This window comes from Saccostrea cucullata, unplaced genomic scaffold (genome assembly GCF_032062105.1).
Source record: "Saccostrea cucullata isolate Sc308-1 unplaced genomic scaffold, CSIRO_AGI_Scuc_v1 ctg5970, whole genome shotgun sequence".
NCBI classification, from domain to species: domain Eukaryota; kingdom Metazoa; phylum Mollusca; class Bivalvia; order Ostreida; family Ostreidae; genus Saccostrea; species Saccostrea cuccullata.
In genome coordinates, this window is record NW_026931435.1 from 5,748 (window position 1) to 22,676 (window position 16,929).

The 16,929-nt window shown below is 33.6% G+C and overlaps 1 protein-coding gene across 1 annotated transcript; it reads left to right on the forward strand.

Moving 5' to 3' along the window:
* Window positions 1–215: 215 nt before the first annotated feature.
* Window positions 216–7,393, forward strand: LOC134232615 (uncharacterized). The gene is made up of 4 exons (XM_062714614.1): window positions 216–387; window positions 746–925; window positions 6,661–6,762; window positions 7,278–7,393. Exons 1-4 carry the CDS (start codon window positions 216–218, stop codon window positions 7,391–7,393), a joined length of 570 nt encoding a protein of 189 aa, XP_062570598.1.
* The last annotated feature ends 9,536 nt before the right edge of the window (window positions 7,394–16,929 follow it).

Here is a 16,929-nt window from a genome sequence, read left to right on the forward strand (position 1 = left end):
TTAAGGAAAATGTTTTGTAGAATTATGTTCATTGTAAAAATGTTCAGAATGTGTATAATTTATTTCACATAAATTATACTTTAATAGAAGAAAAGAGGTCATAGAAGAAGACGAAATGCGAAAGGGTTTTTGTTATAAAGACACTCAAACCCTTGGGATTCATACTGACTGTGATTCAAATTCTACAAGGGTTGTAATTGAAGAAGACTCGAAAGATGACAAAAAATGTCAAAACTCCCGTAACTCTGCCGATAGAGAAGAGTAAGTATGTTGTAGTGGGGGGCTATGATAAAGCGTACAGAATGTTGACGTTTACCTTTACATCTAACAACACAGAGAATTCTGGCAAATCAATCTTGGTTAATACCACGTGTGATGCCGGAACTGGTCAGAGGAAAAATATCACATTGTTTCCTTGTTGTAGTATATCAGTTTCACATTCAAAAAATGAATAAGATGAAAACCTTTTTATAACGAGTTTCATGGATTTACATGTAGCAGAACAAGTTATAGAAAGAACACGCTTTTTAAATGTAATAAATTTAAGCTACATGTAAGAGCAAATCGTTTTCATTCCTCCTGTCTTTGAAATGCATGTATAGGGATACAATAATATTAAACGCTTATAATGAAGCAAAACTGTTTGCCCCTGGCTTTTAACTGTAAGTATATTTTACCGTATTAGTTGCAGAGTAAGGATACACGAGCTTCAATATATCCTAATTTTATCTTTCCTTACTTTCAGTTTCATGTTTCAAGGCAAATGTCACCCACAATGAAACCCATGCCGTTATTATGTGTCAACACAGTTTCTTCAACGTGTCAGAGCAGATAAGTATCATTGATTGGACTGCTGGGGTCCCTATAGAAACATGTAGATGGAACCAGAATACCTCAAGAACGGAGTGTGAGGTCCAAAATCACGGTATAATCTATAAACTAAAAATAAATGTCAAAAATCACGGTATAATCAATTGACTGAAAATAGATGTGTAAAATAACGGCAATTTATAAACTGAAAATAGATATATCCAAATTCACGGTAACATATTTACTGAAATCACGGTAATCTATTGATCAAAAAAAATGTGCATTTATTGAAGGAATTTTCGGAAATATAAAGGCTGTAAAGTTTTAGTAAGAAATGTCAAATCAAATTCAAAGTATAAACATTAGTTGTCTCGTTTCAAGTAACCTCAATGTATAAAAACTTGTATAACTAGTGCTAATTGTAACGGGGACCGTTACAGATGTTCCCCAAACGCTCCCCAACTCTCTTTTGGTGCCATATTCCCTGTAAGCTTCATTAAATAAGATTAACTCTATGCATCTGAGATTTTAACAACATTTACAAAGAAGTGTACAAAAATCATTTAAAATTTAGCATTTCACGCGTGCACATGTGAATGCATTTGCGTCATGACCTTATCATCTTGCTCGCACAATCTATATTTTAATACACTGAATATTAAGTATTAAATCCAAAATTATTAATAAAATACGCTCATTCAAGTGTATGTTTGATTTTACTCATTTCACGTGCACGCACGTGCATACATGAGCATGGTGACCATACCTTCTTGTAGAAGTCCATTACATCTATCTATGTTCTAAATTCCACCCCGTTTGGGTGAAAACTTAAGAGAGTTATAGCTGTTTAAAGTTTCAGCCAATCACATTGCAGCACATGTACACACACGTGTATGCATGTGCTTGGTGACTATACCTACTTGTAGAATTCCATTATATCTATCTATGCTTCCAAATCCCATCCTGTTTGGTTGAAAAGCAAGGGAGATATAGCTGTTTAAAGTTTCAGCCAATCAGATTGCAGCGCACGTGCATGCACGTGTTGTCATGATAATTGCTTTATTTCATGTTGTAAGATATCCTAATACATGGCTATGTTCAAAATTTCAAAGGATTTCGTCAAAAAACAAGAAAGATATTGAGACTTTAGTTGCTGCCAATCAGAGCGAAGTGCACGTGCATGCGCGTGAGATCTTGCTATTTTCACCACGTTGCCATGTCTATACTACTAATATATCCTCACATTATGAGTTTCAAAGCATTTCATCTAAAAATAGAACAGTTGTGGCTATATCTATTATATTGGTCATTTCACGTGTTGCACGTGCACGCTCTTGCAAGCACGTGTGCGCAAAATGACCTTGATTCCGCAAATCTACATAACATGTCTACTAACCCTAAAAAGGTTTTACCTACATCGGACGAATAGTTTACAAGATCATTCCCGGACAAAAAAGTTCCAGGAAGAAGAAGAAGAAGAAAAATAATAATAATAATAACTAGTTCTAATTGTAACGGGACCGTTACAGATGTACCCAAACGCTCCCCAACTCCCTTTTTTGTGCCAATTTCCTTTAAAACCTTTTTTAATATGCTCAGTATCGCAGAATTTTATAGAAAGAATTTTAAAAGCTACAATGATATCAAGTTTTTGTCATTTAACGCATTGCACGGTGATCATGGCATGTTGTCTAAACTATTAACATATCTTTATATTCCAGGAATCAATAAAAAGTCATAAAAATATAAATGTTACTGTTTTTCAAGTATATAGTTCATTTTTCGCATTGCGCTTGCGCAAGTACATGCAAGCACGTCCTTGCATTCAATTTTGATAGTAGTATCATGTAGGATTCCATTATACCTATTCATATTCTAAATTTCATCCTGTTCTGTTGAGAAACAAGAAAGTTATAGGCATTTAAGGTTTCAACAAATCAGATTGCAGCACACGTAAATTTACGTGCTTTCATGAAAATTCTTATAGATCATACTGTAGATCTTCATAATGTATGACCATGTTCAAAATTTCAAAGGATTATGACGTAAAACAAGAAAGATATTGAGACTTAAATTTCAGCCAATCAGAGCAAAGCGCACGTGCATGCGCGTAAGATCTAGCCATTTTGAGCATGTCATCTTGTTGATACTACTAATGCATCCTTTCATTGTGAGTTTCAAAAAAATTCATCAAAAAATAGAAAAGTTACGGCAATATCTATTATATTGGTCATTTAACGTGTTGCACGTGCGCGCTCTTGCCAGCACACGTGTATGTACATGCTTTCATGAAAATCCTTATATATCATGCCGTAGATCTTCATAATGTGTGACTAAGTTCAAAATTTCAAATGATTATGACGTACAACAAGAAAGATATTGAGACTTTAGTTTCAGCCAATCAGAGCGAAGCGCACGTGCATGCGCGTGGAGATCTTGCTATATTGACCATGTCATCTTGTTTATAATTCTAATATATCCTTACAGTATGAGTTTCAAAATATTCATCAAAAAATAGAAAAGTTATGGCGATATCCATTATATTGGTCATTTCACGTGTTGCACGTGCGCGCTCTTGCCAGCACGTGCGCGCAAAATGACCTTCGTTTGGCAACTCTACACAACATGCCTACTAACCCTAAAAAGGTTTCACCTAAGTCGGATGTATAGTCTACAAGATCACTCATAAAATTTTCTGAGAGAGAAAAGAATAATAATAATAATAATAATAATAAGAAACAGAGTAAAACAATATGTTCCCCAACTTCGTTTGGGGAACATAATAATAAGAAACAGAGTAAAAACAATATGTTCCCCAACTTCGTTTGGGGGAACATAATTACCATACAATTTAAGGAGATTTGTAAATGGTTCTGTTCAATGTCTCGTGTATTTGAGACATTTTTGTTGTGTAATCCTTTGTGCTTTTAGTACACTATATAGCATTAATAGATTTGGATATTTAAAACCTGTACATTAAGTCACCTGTAACCGTACATTAAGTTGAAAAACTCTCAATTCTTACATTTAACTTAATTGACAGTTTTTTTTTCAACTTTATGTACAGTTACAAATAACTTAATGTAAGGTTTTAAAATGTATCAGAAAAATACATAAAATGCAATATTTTTTCTGACTTTATTAATGATTAAAACAGGCAATTTTTTTATGTACATGTAATACACAATTATACGTGAATATCAAACATTTGAATATGAAATGTTCAACAGTATATCATCTTTCGAAAAGACAAATCCAATGCAATAAAGACAAATGTAATATCCTGATGCATAATAATTTTAGAACATCCACATCCAGAAGTTTCTTTTTTTATAATTCACAAACGTCTAATCCTCTTCACAACAATTGTAAATGAATGCTAGATATGGTAGATCCATTTCCAGGAATATATCCAACAAATAAAAATATATCCAAAAGCAATTTAATTTAAAATGAGAAATGAAAATTTCCTGATGAAATGATAATCTTACTAGATGCACTACATTCAGAATCATTTTTTGAGACAGGGATAACAAATTTTCATTTTTTCCTTACACTTCCCATCATCTGAATCCCCCATTTTCCATGAATTAATTCATTTACTCCCTGTTGCTTTTTTTATTATTGGTTCTATTGTACGTTTAAACTATTATAGATTTGTGGCAAGTTTTCTATCTTTTAATAGCTGTTCTTCAATCTCAGCTTCACACAAGCGAGTCGCCGCTCTTGTTCTCAAAGAATGTTTCGTACAGTGTCTTCAAATCGTGAATGTATACAAAGATTTGTGATATTTTAGTCTAAATTGGAACACTTACTTCAGAATCTGCTTACCTACACTACAGGCTTCTGCTTCTGCCTAACCTACTTTAAGTATTTACCTCCCCCCTGGCATGTATTTTGAAAGATACATTGCAGGTTCCAGTAAATGTTCAACCAAGCTTCTTTCGTTGCTTCTCACTAAAATATTGACAGTAGTGAAGGAAAAGCTTCAAGAGTACTGTGCAACTATATATTCAAGAAGTGGTGTAAATCAGATGTGGATACTTAAAAATTCTAAAGAACTTTTGGACAATTTTACATCACAAGACTTTACAAACATCAACAGCTTAAAAACTTACCACTTTTCAACTTTATACACAACAATTCCCCACGACAATTTAAAATCCAGGCTTTTTGATATCATTGACAGCTGCTTCTTCAACAAAAATGGAACTCGTAAATTTACTTACCTCGTCATTGGTCATTTGAAAAATTATTTTGTTAAAACAGATTCTGATTGCACACATAAGTACTCTGAAGTTGACATCAAGAAGATGCTTGAGTTTCTGATTGACAATATCTATGTGGTTTTTGGAGACCAGGTATTCCAACAATCTATTAGAATTTCCATGGGTACAAATTGCGCTCCGTTATTAGCAGACTTATTTTTATATTCATATGAAGCAGAATTTATGCGAAATCTTATGCGTGAAAAGAAGAAAACACTTGCTGTGGCCTTCAACTCGACATTTAGATATATCGACGACGTATTGTCAATTACATGTGTAATAATGTTTACTTCCATTCCTACGTCGATACGATATATCCTGGTGAGCTTGAGATAAAAGATACCACAGAGTCCGACACTTCTGCTTCATACTTGGATATTTTACTTGAAAAAGACACTAATGGTAATCTAACAACCAAGCTATACGAAAAACGTGATGACTTTAACTTTTCTATCGTCAATTTCCCTTACTTATGCAGCAATATACCTTCATCACCTGCATACGGAGTATATATATCTCAGTTGATTCGATACGCAAGAGCATGCCCTACGTATGAACAATTTTTTAAACGAGGTAAATTATTGACAAGCAAGTTGATGAAACAAGAATATCAACAGTGTCGTTTAAAGTCATCATTTCGTAAATTCTATGGTCGATACAATGACCTTGTCAGCAAAAACAATTTATCATTGAGTCCAATGCTGACTGACGTTTTTCATACTAATTGTTAGTCCATTATTTACCATTGACAATTGACGATGGATTTTTTCCGTTATTTCCTGATCATGACAACGAGCACACGGCGGGTGTGACCGGTCGGCAGGGATGCTCACTCCTCCATGGCACCTGATCCCACCTCTGATGTTTAGGAGGTCTGTGTTTGCTCTGGTCTTATTTTGTATATTGGTTAATGGACGTTGAGATTGAATACTGTTCGTTATCTCCATATCCTTCATGTATTACTTTTTCCATCCGATGAGGACACCTTCACTCATGAAGCTTTACATGGGTAGTAGTCAGAAATCAAGTGTGCTATCATTTAAATCTAAATTAACCTGGCACTGTCCATTAAGTTAAAACAACTATTGTTTTCACCTCTCATTTTCTTGACAATAAAGTGTGTAACGTAATCATAGCAAATATCCGTTCTAGTGGAAGAAATATCTTATAAAAAGAGATATCAGTCTCTCAAGTTTAAGAGATATCTCTTTCTCAAAGATATGTGTCTTTAAAATGAGAGATATTTCTTTAAGTTTGGATACATCTCTATTTTTTAAGAGATATTTCTGGAATTTCAAGATAAATTTCATTTTCCGAATAAATAGAAAAAGGGCTTGCCGTACACATAACAAACAGAAAAAAGAATATTATATGAACATGTAAAATATAATGCACATGACGAATGAGGAAGAAAAGAAGAACATTTATCTATATGAACATATTTATAATACAATGACTGCGACGATTGGAGGTAAAAGAAAAACTTTATTGAACATATTTTAGAATTTAATGCACAAGGCATATAGAAATTAAAAAAAAAACTTTATACCAACACGTCATGAATTTCATTAACTTTTTACAGGACATCCTCTTGGAATTGATGGCTTCATTACAAAATATACCCCAGGGCTAAGGTTTTTATGCACTATGGACAGACAAAGCGTTGAACTGGTTTTGGAAGCAGGTAATTTAGATACTCTAAAATGACATATTTAATTGCGGTCAATTCTCGAGGTTTTAGGAAAAAAATATTGGATTGTGAGGATTAGATTTCGTGGTTGGAGAATGTTAAGTTAGAAATGCGTATTAAATTTTACACTTCGTGCTGGTAATGAATTCGTGGGTCTCTCCATTCAAAGAAAACAACGAAAATTAAACCCCCATGAAATAAGTGATTTCACAGTATACGAATATTCGTAATGCCTTAGAACACATACTTTTGCACTTCATTTAAAGATGATGCTAAACTCATGTATTTTTTATCAATCTTCTGATGGCATTTCTTCTAAATATTCCAATTCTTTTTAATGGTTTTATTCAATGTCTTAAAACTATTTAATTATCCAATTATCACTGCATTTAATGACCATCTGAATGTTGGATTCCAAACTTTTCTTATGTTCAATCTTTAATAGGTAAAATTACTAAGATTTTGAAAAAAATAATAATTCATCTAGTTTTATTTCTTTGATATTTTAGGTGGGTTAACAAGTGGACACGATGACCAACGGATTTGCTTTAGTGTTTATATCATTATATTTGTAGCTATGCTATTGTCAACTCTTAAATTAGCTCGATTTATTCATGTTTGGTAAATATGTCCTTTAAAGTAGTCTGATCCTCGGGTTTATAAAATTATTAATTAAGGAATCAAAAATACTCATAAAAGTATCCCTAAATCCACAAAATTATGTAAATTTATCCACAGTATTTCTTTAGAGTTAAAGATGAAAGTTAATCATATTTTATAGGGGAAGTTGTCAAATCTCCAATATTTTTGCAGAAGAAGCGAATTGGAATATCAGCAATGCATTTTCTAATTGCAAATTTATCAACATATATATTTTAGGTTAAAAAACGATCGGTATCCAGGCATTCAGAGAAATTGCCATGATTTTTATACTTGTTTGGTATTTTTTGTTTTCTATTTCCGTCATGTATTCTATAATACATAGTGTAAAAGACTTTTGCTATCATTGCAAGACGCCACAAATTACTTCTTGTTTCAACCATGCTAATAAGCATTGGTATCTAAGGCTGGATTTAAGAAAGTCTTATTTCTATAAAACTGTAATATTTTTTTTCCCTTTTATAGGGTACAAATGTCAACTTTTATAAGACCTTTTCTAAGACTTCCAAAAACCTTGAATCTTATAAAGATGAATGTAATGAAAATTGTTGCATAAAAAAATGTCATTTCCAAGGTTCATTTTGATGCATTTCAAATTAAATATTCATTTTTAGAGTTATCCTTCCTGGCTGATGATCGGATATCCTTAATCAAAGAAAGAGATTTATAAGTAAATTTTCCTGGAAAATACATTTCTACATGTATACCTTTTTTAAACTTACGCTTTATGTATATAACTTATTGTATTCACGAATACAGATATGTTGGACAAAATTCAATTCATTGAGAATAACAAAGGTATCTTTCAAATTGTAAAGGATGCCTACAACTGGCTAGTTATTTTACCGTTTTGTAGAGTCTTTCTATAGCTTAATTATTTTCTGTATGGAAATTTTGTATATGCAAATATATATCTGTATATAGACAAAATGATGTATATCCATGTATTCACCTAATTGCTTTAACATGCGATTCTAGGTTCCCCTGTCTTTGATATTTTATATGCACAATGTATACCAAGAATTATTAAATATTATTTATAAATACCGTTTGCCTATTTTAATTTATAAAGGCTCCTAGATTCTCAACAACTCTAATTCTGATATTTTGAAAGAACAAAACAATTTCTTTTAATAAACTTTATACAAATGTAGTGTCTACATAATTAAATCAATACAAACAAGACCTTATATTATTCATAAATGTAATTGGGGATTTATATTCAGGTCGAGGTGTATTTATTAAAAATTTCCATAGATCTCTCAGTATAATACATGTACAAATTAATACATTCCTCTCAGTTTGCAGTCAATACACACGATTGATCATTTGATTGATTGATTGATTGTATACTGTTTAACGTCCCTCTCCAAATATTTCACTGATATGGAGACGTCACCATTGCCGGTGAAGGGCTGCAAATTTAGGCCTATGCTCGGCACTCAGGGCCTTTGAGCAGGGAGGGATCTTTCTCGTGCCACACCTGCTGTGACACGGGGCCTCGATTTATACGGTCTCATCCGAAGAACCGCCCCATTTAGTCACCTTTTACGACAAGCAAGGGGGTACTGAGGACCTATTCTAACCCGGATCCAACGGGGTGATCATTTGAAGAGTAGAATTTTACAGGTACAATGCATTTTCCCTATAAATTCAACAAATTCAACAAAGCACAATCCTAAGACCAGAATTCATAACTCAGGATCGAAAAATTTAGAAATTTGAAAATGTTATCTTTTTAATCATACAGTGTTATTATGTTCTTCAAAAATTTACATATTTCCAATATAAAATCAATATCCATCCTCCCTGTAATAAAATTTACAAATTAAGACGAGGCATTTTTGCTCATCATAATTATGTACTCAGTAAGTTTGTTTGATACCCTCGAGGAGAGAAGAATTTAAAATAAAAAAAATACCTGGAGATAACGGTTTCTATTCAACATTCAGATATATCATCTCGAAATGAAAGATCCCAGAGTCTGAGAAACCTGTTCCATATTTGATTATTTTACTTCAAAAGACCTTAGGGTGATCTACATGTATCAACAAAACTAATTATCATCTTGAACGTGACTTTTTTCTTTCGTAAAGCCAGCATATGGAATATTTGCCTTCTTCCCATGCATGCTTATAAAAACATACCAAAAATTTCTTAAACGAAGCAAGGCTACTCACCATATGCAGAAATGGCGTGCAGTTTATTCATGCGATTGCTCCCACGTGATTTACAACTAATTAATATTCAGAACACATCTTGCAAAAACTAAGATTATACCATTTCTTTATTTTTTTTTATTTAAGCACCCAAACCTGGTTTGTTTCAATTTCTATAAGCCCCGTCATAGTGATATTGGTACAATTTTGCGTCATTGAATTAACAATTCTTGACAATTCGTGATACAGTCTTTTAAATAATAAGTCGGTCACCTTGGTGAAATAGATTGCCGTTTTTAAATTAAAAAGGCGCAGATCGTAACTCTTTATGAAATATGTTTAATCATTTGTATTATATAAAAGTAGAAAATCGTCTGACTTATTAATCGGCGGAAGAACGCTGTCATCTTGCAATAAACATTTACATGTTATCACCATAAATGACAAAAACACATTGTTTGGACCATAGAATTTTTGAAATAACGACTTTAACCCCCTTCCCCGCAGTCAAGCATTTTAGCGAATATACCATTTCCTATTTCTAGTGAAAATTGCGTAATATTTCGCTAGAAATAGGAAATGGTATATGCGTTAAAATACTTGACTGCGGGGAAGGAGGTTAAAGGCGTTATTTCAAAAATTCTATGGTCCAAACAATAAGTCTGTGAGAAAATACAATCTTTCCTGAAGTCGAATACTGAATGAAACTTTTTGTTCATATTGCTAGGTCATTCGTAATGTAGACTGTTGACGTCTTATGTGTGCGTGATTTAACTGAATTTTGTAACAAAGGTATAATATAACAATAACTTTTTTATGCAATGTCTGTTAATAAAGCAATTCATTTTATATTTTATTTGACAAAATGACATTAAAACATTACGAAACAAGAAATTAACCTAGAGCTACATAATAAACATTAAACTAAATGTTATTTGTACAGGGATGCTACGCTTTATGGTGGCCTTACTTAACACTAGCGGATATAGAAGGGGCTCGTCCCTCCCCCTTTTGTATCCAAAATATACATACACGTATGATTTAAAAATGAATTTTTCGGGGTGGCTGTAGGCCTTTATCCCGACCTAAAACTGGCCGCATCCCCCCTCCGATTTCTGAATGAACCACTGTTAAGTATATTATCTTTATTCCTGTAATTATGTTCCCCAAACGAAGTTGGGGAACATATTGTTTTTACTCTGTTTCTTATTATTATTATTATGTCGCCCCGAACGAAGTCGGGGACGACATATTGATATTGTACGCATGTTTTTTTTATCCAGGCTGTTTCTCGGAGATGGCTGGGACAATCTTCCTGAAACTTTCCTCAAAGGACGATCACTGGTTGTAGTTGTGCAGTGAGGTCGTTCAGTTCCAATATGTCTACCGTTGCCATGGAAACCTGTAAAAAGCGACGAAAAACCTGTAAAAAGCGACGAATTTTGTCCGCGAGTGTTCTCTCTGGTCCCTTAAACGTTCGTCATGAAACTTTTCTTATTTTAATGATTAGTATCTGTAGTTGTGCGATTCGCACTTAAAATTTTCAAATAATCGATTATTGCCATGGAAACCAGGGGAAAGTTAAAATTCTTTAATTTCCATTTTCTCAATAACTACGCAAGCAATCGTTTTGAAACGTTCAATGTTTATTCCTTGCAATGTGTCAAAGTGATTTCTAATTTTAAAATAATTGTAATGAGTCGCTCACAGTTGCCACAGAAAGGAAACAGAAAAAAAGGTTAAGATGTACACATGTGTTCTCCAAGGTCTAGGTCAAAGGGTCAAAGTTCTTCGTATCCAATAAAAGTTCTTTTCACAAGGATTACATATTTGAAATACGAAAGCCCTAGCCCTTACCGTTCAAACGTTATGGCTAAGGTACTATGTTAAAGACGACCCCCCCCCCCCCCCCCTTTTGAAGCGCACAGCCAGGTAGAATACACAAATATAACATATACAACTTACAAGTAACGTTTTAAAAGTTTCATTCATAAAATTCAGTTCCCGTCATGTGATATTTTGCCATCATTCATTCTCCTTCTGTTTTGTCTCTTGAATTTATAATTATTTTATTTTATCTATATAAAAAAAATAACGATTGTCAGCTGCATTTATTATCATTTCGCGTTTTCTTGTATATCTATTACTTGTATATTATTCATTTCATTAGATAGTGCAAGTATAAATTAGAAAATTGGTAGGTCATTTCCATAGTTTTTATTCATTCATAAATCCTTGGATCCGCTCCTGCAAGTACGCAAAGCCTTGATCACCACTGTATACAAAACATTCATCTCGCCGAAAATGTTCATGATTCCGCTAAACTGAGAAAGTTTACACATGATTTATCATCTCATAACAAACATCAGCTAATTGCAATGCAGAAATGCTAGAATTGAAGGTGGCATGTCAGATACGTTTTCCGGCAGAACCTCTAAAAATCAAAGTGAAAGCAGAGAAATTTCAGAGTTCTCACTGGCGTTATAATACACATAATAATTCGGCTGATCTTCTTAATAAATTACACTTGCCAAGCTTTTTTAGTAGGAAAGATACTGCCAATTAACAAGTATGAGGCTCAGTTCAGTACATCTGCCCAATTTCTTTTATGCAAGTCTGCAAATTTAGGAACTTGTAATTTTTTCCTGCACTACTTTCTTCTCCTACCGATTCTAAAAATAATTAGTGGAATGTACCCTATTAAGGTCTTCCGTTTCCAACGGAAAGGACTGATACGACTCGGTGGTTGTCCAAGCTTAGCTAATGGACCATTGTTTTAGTGATGATAAAAATGAAAATCTTGTCCAGTACGGGGCGACATATGCTATTGCTTGCAATAGCAGACTTTCTAGTTATTATTCTTATTATTATTTTTCTTCCTGGGAAAATTTTGTACGCGAGTGTTCTTGTAAACTGCACATCAAACTTAGGTGAAACCTTTTTAGGGTAAGTAGGCATGTTATGTAGATTTGCGGAATCAAGGTCATTTTGCGCGCACGTGCTTGCAAGAGCGCGCACGCGCAAAACTTAAAATGACCAATGTATAATGGATTTAACCGTAACTTTTCTATTTTGTGACGAAATGTTTTGAAACTTATAATGTAAGGATATATTAGTAGTATGCACAAGATGACATGGTCAAAATAGCAAGATCGCACGCGCATGCACGTTCGCTTCGCTCTGATTGGCTGAAACTAAAGTTTCAATATCTTTTTTTGTTTTTTGATAAAATCCTTTGAAATTTTGAACATAGTCATACATAAGGGAGGTCTACAGCCTGTAATATAAGATTTATCATGAAAGCATGTGCATGCACATGTGCTTGCAAGAGCTCGCACGTGCAACACGAGAAATGTCCAATATAATTGATACAGACGTAACTATTTAAATTATTGATGAAATGCTTTGAAACTCATATTATAAGTATATATTAGAAGCATAGACAAAATGACATGGTCAAAAAAGTAAGATCTCACGCGCATGCACGTGCGCTTCGCTTTGATTGGCTGAAACTAAAGTCTCAATATCTCTCTTGTTTCTTGTCATAATCCTTTGAAATTTTGAACATAGAACTACGTTATGAAGATCTACAGCATGATATATAAGAATTTTCATGAAAGCATGCGCATGCCCGCGTGCTGCAATCTGATTGGCTGAAACTTTAAATGGCTATATCACCTTTGTTTTTTGAAGAAATGCTTTGAAATTTAAAACATAGTCATGCATTAGGATATCCTACAATACGATATAGAAAAAAATCATGAAATCACGCGCATGCACGTGTGCTGCAATCTGATTGGCTTAAACTTGGAAATGGCTATAACTCCCTTGTTTTTCAACCAAACAGGATGGGATTTAGAATATAGATAGATATATTGGACTCCTACAAGACGATATGGTCATCATGCACGTGCACACACGTGCGTGCATTTGGAACGATTGAAATGAAAAACACGTTTGAAAGATTGATTTTTCATACTTTTGGACTGAATGCTTTAATATATTTTATATGTAGATAGTGTAGACAAGATGATATGATCATAACGCACATGCATTCACATGCGCACGGGTGCAATACTAAAATTTGAATATAATTGGTATCCTTCTGAGAAAACGTTGTTAAAGTGAAAAATGCACAGAGTTTGTCTTCTTTGATGAAGCTTACAGGGAATATGGCACCAAAAAGGAGTTGGGGAGCGTTTGGGGAACATCTGTAACGGTCCCCGTTACAATTAGCACTAGTTTTCACTGTGATAGGAAGAACATTTCTAATATGTGAGAAGGAAAATCTTGTGAAAATAACTATACCTTGTGAAGGGTGTTCCGCTCTGTGGAGACCTTGAAGTATTATTCCGAGAACATGTCTTACCCGACACCTGTGTAATCCTTCACACTGAATCCCGAGGTTAAATGTGTTTTACTATGACCTTGTTAACTGTTTAATCAACATCTTATCTCTTTCGACATGCAATTCCTTTCCCGATTAGACAGGTTTCACTGTATTTTTCTGTCTGTACCTTTCACTTACATTTGCAATTATTTCTAATATGCGGAGAGGAAAAACTGAGGAAAATGAAAATACCTTGTGAAGAAGTCAGCAGGGTTACAATAAAAGAGAAAAGGGAAATTTCCAGGAAACTATCTATCACCTGTAATATCCAGATCGATCCGGTCAGACAAAACAGTTTGGTGAAAATAACCAGTTCCGACTTGTTTGCTTTCGACTTTTGAATATTTTTGTCAAAGAATAAACAAGATTGCGTTGGAAACACACGTCAGAAGAAGAGGAACTATAAATGTAACAATGTTTTGAATGAAGTTTTCAATGAAACATATCCTTGTACCATAACCAATGTTGTCCTCTATATAATAGGACAAAACTACATTTAGGGATATTATAATTAATGGAAGCATATAGCAAAACAAGCTATATTTTACAAAAATCTTTCTTAATCGTCTACTATTTTCACCAATACTTACACTGATACCCCTAAAAGTTATGAACATGTGTAAGCAGCAAATGAATAAACAACAGCACAAACTCAACCAAAAGTAATGTAATAAAACCCCAAAGATTTGACAGGATAGGGTACCTTTCTTTAAAACATTGGCGATGGTATACGTGAGCTGCATGCACATGAGAGAAAAGGATGAGCTCATCACATTTAGCCCTGGGATCTTGCGTAAAGCGGGGGATTTCATATATACTATCAATAGGACGAAAATACACAAAATACTAACAGCGTTGAGTATATTTGTCAAGATATCTAATATGTCTGAAATAATTTTTGACTTTGGAGAGAGAAATTGAATTTTAGTGCATACCCTGACTGAGCCGCTGAAATCCATTACATATTCTCCCAGATAAAAAAAACTTCATTGGAGTTTTTAACGATGATACGGTAGTTTTTCCTGTCAAAAATGACGCTACTGATATTAATTCTACGCTGAGGACATAAGAGTAATGGATTTACAATAATACCCAAACTTGGATTGATTGCATCGATACTATAATATAATACTAAGTATATAAAATCCATTTCTGGTACCAATTTGAACTGTGTAAATATTCTACTTAAATTGCAAAAACCTACGCCTTTTAAGATGAACGAAATTTTCTGAATTCCATCAACGGTATAATTCATGTTTATCAAATGAGGAAGATTGAGTAGATTGTTTTCTACGGTTTCTCTATCGAAACGCCCGGGAAAATAAAAGAAACTATGGAGAGTGATATTCATATGAAAGTAAAATAAACCCTCGACATGTTCTTCATCTTCGCTAGCCAAGGGTTTCTGGTACGCTACTCTCCTCATAAACCCTTGGCATACGGTGAAGTCAAAAGACGGGATTGTTTTCCGTCACGTGATCTCGAATCTATCAGGTACGCACAGATTGCGTCATCGCCAGAAATAAAGACACGTGTTAAAAAAATTAAAATCAAAAGTTTTTTCAAGAATAATTAAGAAGCAATAATTGAGTTATGTTTATTCATTATTTATGGAACAAATCTGAAGCTTCAATATAGATTCTTAATTACACATTTATGAGATATTACACCATAGCTATTCATAGGATCGCATGTTATCTTATAGATCGTTGTTGCTATTTTCATTCCCGAGATTAAAGAGTCAAGAAGTATTCCAAACGCAAATAACAACAATTGCTGATTGGTCGACCAATTAGAACCAGAGAAAAACACCCAAGTTTTATCAACACCACATGCCAAGGGATTATGAGGAGAGTAGCGTATCAGAAACCATTGGCTAGCGAAGATGCATGTTCTTTGAAAACATGTGGGGTGGCCAGAAGAATAGTGTATATTTCATAATCACCAAAGTGGGTTAAATTTGAGAAAAATTTCTAGGAGGTGGATCTTACAATGGACAACACGTGTTCTGTATCATTTGTTGATGAGGATCCGCTGAGAATACATTGAATATGGAGATCATAAGCCATGAAGCGTGGAAAAGCGATGATTGGCTTGCACTTTCCATCTTCTAATTTACGTCCAGGATAACAAACATGTACTGTAGACTGCAGATACAAAATAAGAAAAATTAAAACGTACAAATAAAAATCAAATGGACCTGCAATAAGCAAATACCAGTAATAAAAGGAGAACAAACATGTTTGAAAAATCAATTACATATTTACATTTTGATTAATCATCAAAATAAAAATGTTCAAATCCATTTCATACTTGTAGTAAAACATTTTCTTACAGATTTTTCTGATAACAAAAAAATAAAGAATTGTTGCTCGCATTACATGTACCTGTTACATGTATGGATGTGTTTAAGGAGATCGGGATCGGTATATACGGAAATGCTTTTGTTTGAAATATCACGAGGAAGATCTAACATCCTTTCTAGTGTCACGTTAAATGGACCTTTAGGTAAGCCAATCAAATTTAAACTTATGTAGATTTTTAACTGTAAGCAGATTCCATTTCTTCAATGGTACACTGCTCTTGAATATCCTCATGATTTTCTAACTGTTCTAATCGATGTCTCATTTTCAGAAAAAAAGACACATTAAGATTGCGACTGGAGCCTTTTTAAAGCCCGGAATTATTCTGCAATGTGTTTTTAGGTCACAGTTTTTAGAATTCTGAACATGTATTCTACACTTTACTAACTGGTTTTATTTAATAATTCAATTTTATACTAAAAGGAAAAAGAAACGGATAGTCAAAAAAAATTAATAAATTGTTTCTCGGGCCAAAAAATTCAGAATCCAATGCGGCAGGCAGGCTTTTTTTTTTATTTTGAAGCAGGTTTAACACCTTTTCTAAGCCATTTGTTCAATAAAATGATAATATCTACCAATTCTTAAGTTT

Excerpts from the sequence above, each read along its gene's own strand:
- LOC134232615 (XM_062714614.1), top strand. The coding sequence starts at position 216 with ATGACAAAAAATGTCAAAACTCCCGTAACTCTGCCGATAGAGAAGAGT. Across the intron at positions 388-745 it reads CACGTGTGATGCCGGAACTG|TTTCATGTTTCAAGGCAAAT; the intron begins GTCAGAGGAAAA and ends CCTTACTTTCAG. Across the intron at positions 6,763-7,277 it reads TGAACTGGTTTTGGAAGCAG|GTGGGTTAACAAGTGGACAC; the intron begins GTAATTTAGATA and ends TTGATATTTTAG.